This window comes from Neovison vison, chromosome 2 (genome assembly GCF_020171115.1).
Source record: "Neovison vison isolate M4711 chromosome 2, ASM_NN_V1, whole genome shotgun sequence".
In the NCBI taxonomy this organism is placed as follows: domain Eukaryota; kingdom Metazoa; phylum Chordata; class Mammalia; order Carnivora; family Mustelidae; genus Neogale; species Neogale vison.
Genome location: NC_058092.1, coordinates 33,055,058 through 33,061,315, shown reverse-complemented (window position 1 = coordinate 33,061,315; position 6,258 = coordinate 33,055,058). Strand labels below are relative to the sequence as shown.

The following is a 6,258-nucleotide window of genomic DNA, read 5'->3' as shown; positions in this document are numbered from 1 at the left end:
CAGAAACGAAAGTACGCCTCATTCCATTGGCTTTGCAGTAACCACGGTAACAACATAGAAGCACTTTTCCTACTTTGAAGTAACGTTTTGTCCCAGGCATTTACAACTCTCAAATAGCTTCCCGCCAGGCCTTAAGTGGAGACCCGGCTTAATAACCTTGGTTCTATTTCTCTAGAAGTAACTTCATTCTTAAAAGGGAGAGGGTTAGGAGTTGTGAATTTTAAGCCTAGATCTGTCACTACCTGGGGCGCCTAAGACAAATCACATTTTTCGGATCTGGCTTTATTGTTATAAAAATGAAGAAATTGGATTTGACTAGAATTGTCCCTAAGACAGAAGCCCTTTAGAAGTCCTAAGCACTGAAAATTCAGTTTAAGTGAACCGGTCCTCCACCTATGTTGTGCAAAATAAAATTTCAAATTGACAACTGAAGAGAGACTTGGTATATAACATGTTCATTTGAATGCTCTTAATTGCAAGATTCTGGTTAGTTCACCAAAGCTTGATTTGACCCATTTTGGGGGGTCCTTGCTTTGCTGATATCTTAACTAGGTACCCGCATTTCAGTCTTATTTTAGTTCCACATAGGACCCTTTCCAAAGCTTTGCCAGTTATCTGTACAGATCTCACCCCCTACTTTATGGAAGTACTTCAATCATTTCCACCTTACAAGTGTGTTTTCTCTGATCTAAAATACTCACCACTTCCAGTCCACTTAACTCCTACTTACCGGATCAAGTGTCACTTCCTCAGGGAAACAATTCTTGGTCCTCCAATCCAGATCAAGTGCTTTCCCATTTGCTCTCATTGATTCGCATTCCTTTTCATTCTTTCTCTGCACGCTCCTCTTTGCTGTTTAAAACGAACAAACAAAAAACCCCCTGGAATTCTAACATGTGTAATACTGTTTAAGTGCTCCAAATGAAAATTAAACTGAATTGGAAAACACTTTAAATAATTCCATGTAGGAAAAAGGTGTTTGTTTAAGCCTAACAATACAGGATAGGAAAGGGTTCCCAAGGGAAGTAATAGATGGTAGAAACCAACATCACTTCTAGTTTTCACTCCATTTACCCTCATTGGACATTCAAACAGGATGACAGTCATCATCCACATGAAGCTACAGATGTTAAGGAAGAAAATCAGTCTTTCGCTTCTTATCCCTTCAGTACCAAAGCTACTCTGACAGAGCCTGTTGTCTTTGAGATTTTGCTAATTGGATCTTAAGTTAAAATTTTTGTTCCATGGGACTGCTGCTTCCAGAACAGTGCGGATTGCTGCAGTTATTTTCCCTCTGCTTGTAAGTCGCATTTCTTGTTTTAGTGACATATTTCAATGCATCTTTGCACCTCTGCTCAAATCTTTTCAACTGCAATTTATTGCACCACTGCCATCACATTGGGTTACTCTTCCCAACTCCATGAAATATTGCTAATTGCATTTTAAATCAAATACGTGAAGTGTATTTCCCACTTCTACCTATTTATTGATGATAGTTTCTCAACATGCACTCTGGACCATCCTACAGATCATTTAGGGGATTTTTCTGAGCCACATTTCTCGTGCACTCCCAACCCAAAGCCCAGGACAGTAACAAAAGCTTTGAAAACTCAAGAATTCAGGGATCATGCAAGGCACCATCAGAATACTGTCTTGCTGAGAAAAATTTATGTGCAGCTAAAAAATTTACATGCCAGACACCAGATGACTAATGCTTTATCTTCACTGTTTTACTTAAGCCTCACAACAAAGGGCACTATTCAGCAGAGAGGCTTATTATCTCTATTTCATAAATGAATAACTTGAGATTAAGTCACGAGTCTGAGCTTACAAAACTAATAGGTGATACAGCTCGAAAGGCCCAACTCGGCTAAGATGACTCCAAAGCCTCTACTCCTTACCATATAGTAAAGCCTCCCTCAGGGCAGAAATCACAAATAGGCCCCTTCCTTGCCCCAGGTAGAAGCCAAGTTTCCATTAAGCACAATTATAAAATATTTGAAAGGTAGACTGTTAACTCAAATAGAGAGTCAACCTAAGAAAAGGAGCAAAAAGTGAATGTATGGGAAGCTCATCATTCTAAAGGTAACCTATTTTAAGGGAAGTGTCCTCTTGTACTCCCCTTCGATAAATTCCCAAAAAACATCATTTCCATCATGTTGGCTTTTGGGCACACGCTTTATTGCACTTTATTTTTCATACACCCATTTCCCAGACAGACATATTTATTCATCGTTCTAATCCTCATAATCCTCAGGGCCTACCACATAGTAGGCATCAAGAAATATTTGATCTTTAAGGCATGGCCATTCATGCATCCATAATCCTTCTCATAGTATGAAGAAGGTTGATATTCAGGCCTCACATGTACACGCTGGGGAATATAATTCCCAATAAGCTCTTTTTCTAAAGGTGACGAACAGCTCGTGTTCATTTTCAAAATCCAGGTGATAATCAGATAAGTGTGTCAGGTGGTTTGGTCATAATTGCTTTGCTTTTGTTTTCATTCTTATTGTGTATGAAATGACCTTCAATAGATAAATACCAAACTACCTTCACCTGCATACCACTCACTGTTTCTTTCCCTTCATATTTTGTCTTCATGAAAGCAAAGGACTTGTTTTTACCACTTAGAATACACGCCCTGATCCACTGAACAATTTTTGATCCTACAAAGGCTTTTAACTTCAGTTGTCATGTATAAAAGCTGTGTGTCGAGACTGAAGATCACTCACTATCTTCTCTTCTATGTCTATGCCTTTTTCTACTTCTTCCTCTGATAGCAATATCTTGGTTTCAGAGTCTTTCGTTAAAATAACCACAGAGGAGTGTCGTGACTCAAGGCTATTGGCCACCACCACTTGATGTCGATAAACTTCCAAAGCATTCCGTGCACGATCAATTACGATGGAAGGGTCAGTCTCCAACTTAAAGGAAATTATAAAAGCTTTGGGAGCCCAGTCTTTAACCAAAGGAGAAAGCATTTTTGGCACCATCTTCATTGTTATCTGTATTGGAAAAAGAAAAGCTTAATAAGCAAACAAAGGTCAATATCTAGTAGGTCAGTCTCATGGGAAACTAAGGAAGCAGGGACTCAGATTTCTAGCGATGTCAAATTTAAGTGGGATTTTTTATTGTCAAACTTTTCAGAGCATTTTAAATGCTTAGCTTAGAAGCCTTGGCTCTGTAAGCGAAGGATAATCCTCCGTAATCAGGATACCTAATTCCAAGGCTTCATACAAATTCTGAGACAAATCATGTCTTATGAATTAACCTTGCCCTACTATCCTCATCATCATTAACTGAGCTCTGAAAAACAGCATTATATTTTCTTAAGTATTCCCCTTATTTTAAACCAAAGACTCAAATAAACTAATCGATTCACACAAATCCATAATGCAAATTAACTTTGGCAGAAGTATAATGCTGGGTTTTTAAATCTCTTAACCTAAAACATTCCTTGTACCAGTGGAACGGCTACTGGACTTATAACATTTAAACTGTCACTTTAAAAACTGCACTTAAAAACTGTCACTTATAACAGTTTTAAAACCGTTTAAAAACTGTCACTTATAACATATCTTAGCACTGAAGAAAGAGAACTGATTTTATTTTCACTTGATCAAAATTCCTACTATACCATTCTTGATGCCATCTAAGAATGCTGAGTTGGTTTGTGTTCTTTCAAGAAAGAACTAAAATATACAGGAGAGGGGCACCGGGGTGGCTCAGTGGGTTAACCTTGTCTTCAGCTCCGGTCATGATCTCAGGGTCCTGGGATCCACGCCCCGCCCTCCCACCACTGAAATCTCAGTGGGGAGCCTGCATCCCCCTCTCTCTCTGCCAGCCTCTCTGCCTACTTGTGATATCTCTGTCAAATAAATAAATAAATAAATAAATCTTTTTTAAAAATACAGGATAAATTCAATCTCCCAAAATTTTCAAAGTGTGAAATTACTCTGATAATATCAGGATTTCAGAAAGTTAGCAAGCAGTGAGAGGGATTATATTCCCATTCCCCACTTAATTTTTCTGCTTACCATTTTTCACTACCTAACATAATATGCATCTGACATATTTACAGTCTCCGAAGAGTGTATGCAACTAAGGGCACAGTATATTTCTTAACACTGCTTTATCTCCAGGTCCTACTACAGTACTTGGCATATAGTAGGCACTGAATAAATATCTGTTGCAGAAATGAACAAATGAAGTATCCTACAAAGTCAGCAAGTGTCTCACAGGTAGTTTCTCCTATTTAAATTCTGCTTGAACATAAATGATTAGGAATTGTCTCAGGTTCCAGTATGCCAGATCACCTCAAGATCTCAACCACACCACTAGCTACTCCATACCCTTTGCTTAAACTATAGCAATCGTCACCTAACCTGCACCCACTACTCTCTAATTCACCTTTCATACTGATGCCAGAATATTCTTTTCAAACAAAAAGTTTATCTCATTCTCCTACTTGTTTTCCTTAGCTCCACAGGATGAAGTCCAAGCTATTTAAAAAGGAATACAAAATCTTCTACGAAATAAGCTCTCTTCGGTCTGCCCACCCACCTTGTGCCCCTCTCTCCCTGCTCTCTAACCTTATCGAACAACTTCATTTCACAGCACACTGTTCATTTCCAAATTCCAATTTGTACTATTTCTGGAATGACCTTCCCTACTTTGTCTGCTATACTCTCAGTGCATCTTTTTAAAACCCAGTTTGTGTCATCTCCTCCAAGAAGCCTTCCTTGACTTCCCCAAGATTCACTCACCCCATACTCTGACTTCACTTTGTACGTACCTCTACTAGAGCATTTATCACTCTGTACTGTAATTATGTCTGTATCCAGCTCCCTCACTAGATGTGAGGTTCTTGAGGGAGGGCGGTGTCTTATTCATCTGTATCCCTAGGGCCTATCACATATGGAATGCAGAAAGGCCATCTCCAGATCAAGAGGAAATTAACCCAAGACTGATTATAGGGGATCGGATCTCTGGAAGAGAAGCGCCCATCACCTGCAGTGGGCCCCTAGATGACTGGATCTTGTGTTCAGGCATTTCTGAGACAGGAACATAGAAATCTGACACGGCCGCAGCCAGGTAAAACATCGCAGAAGAGCCTGCAGAGAGAAGCACAGGGTGTAATAAATCGGAGTGGGATATGGGATCAGCTCCTTTCAACTCAGGCTGCCCGGCTGTTAGACTGCGGGTAATGAAAAGGTGAGGGCAAAAGTGTCTGGGGGGCAAGTGTCTGGGGAAAAAGGCTCTGCCTGCAGGAAACCCTGAACTCCTAAACGCACGCACCCAGCGGATTGAGCGCCTGGGCCGCAGCCTGCAGCAGATGCAAATAGTCCGCCAAAGTGGTGAACTCCACGGCCAGGAAGGTGCCGGCCGCCGCAGCCTCTTGGTAGCTCCGCAGAGCAGCCGCGAAGCCCGGAAGTGCATTCTCCTCGGCCTCCAGGCTCAGCAAGCCCGAAGGGGCTGCGCCGCAGGGCCGCAGCGCCGACAGCCAGGTCTGGGGCGGGAAGCGGTGGGCAAAGGGAAAGGCGGAACGAGCGCGGTGGAGAAACAAGACCCCATAACCCGCGGACAGAAAGGCCTCGGCAGAGATAGCGCCGCGCCGCCCGCTGCTGAAGTTGTCCAGAAAGCGCACTGGCCGGGCTTCCAGGGGAACTTTGGTGCCGCCGGACGTGATCAACACCACTCGTCGGCCCTGCGCGCCCAGCCGGGCGACGAAGCGACCCATAACCTCGGCATAGCGCGCAGCATTCGCAGGTTTGGGAAACTCGGCGACCAGGTCCACTTCCGCCATCAGTCCCGGGGCGCGCCCGCACTCGCGCACGCTCCGCTGCCCGCGGCGCCGCGGCCCTGCCCGAATCCCGGGCCCCGCGCAGCCGCACTAGGGAGGGGGCGCCGTGCGCCGGCGCGGGTTTCCTCTGCTGTGGGGTTGTGCGCAGTTTCTGCCCCACGGTCTCCCAGAGGTGACCTTGAGCTAACTGAGGAGCTGTCCGCTGGGCGGGCGTCTGGAGGGCCACCTTCCCTCATCTTCGTTTCCTCCTCGGATAGAGAACTGGCCATTTTTGCCTCTCATCGGCCGCCGTATCGGCCTTTCAGGACTTAAATTCCACTGGAGCCCGACTGCCCGGCCATTTAACCTCGGGACTTACGGGGAGGAATTTTATGTTTTGGTTTGTTTGTTTGTTGTTGTTTTTTAACCCCACATATGCACTCTAGATGTCAGTGGAGCCACGCCCCTCCCCC

At 43.6% G+C, this 6,258-nt stretch overlaps 1 protein-coding gene across 2 annotated transcripts; it reads right to left on the bottom strand.

The window, feature by feature from the left end:
• Positions 1-2,159: 2,159 nt before the first annotated feature.
• Positions 2,160-5,865, bottom strand: PPCS (phosphopantothenoylcysteine synthetase). 2 transcript variants are annotated; one of them, XM_044237979.1, is made up of 3 exons: positions 5,302-5,865; positions 5,014-5,117; positions 2,160-3,008 (listed from the first exon to the last, which is right to left on the bottom strand). In XM_044237979.1, the coding sequence occupies exons 1-3, from the start codon at positions 5,807-5,809 to the stop codon at positions 2,688-2,690; spliced, it is 933 nt and encodes a 310-aa protein (XP_044093914.1). In that variant the 5' UTR covers positions 5,810-5,865; the 3' UTR covers positions 2,160-2,687. The 2 variants fall into 2 exon arrangements, with proteins under 2 accessions (XP_044093914.1, XP_044093915.1); XM_044237980.1 differs by lacking the exons at positions 5,014-5,117; positions 5,302-5,865 and adding an exon at positions 4,799-4,998.
• Positions 5,866-6,258: the final 393 nt, after the last annotated feature.

Bases quoted from the DNA above. Each gene is read 5' to 3' on its own strand.
- PPCS (XM_044237979.1), bottom strand. From the start codon at position 5,809: ATGGCGGAAGTGGACCTGGTCGCCGAGTTTCCCAAACCTGCGAATGCT. The intron at 5,118-5,301 runs GTGCGTGCGTTT...TTCTCTCTGCAG, and splicing joins CCAGGCGCTCAATCCGCTGG to GCTCTTCTGCGATGTTTTAC. The intron at 3,009-5,013 runs GTGATGGGCGCT...TTTCCAATACAG, and splicing joins CATCTAGGGGCCCACTGCAG to ATAACAATGAAGATGGTGCC.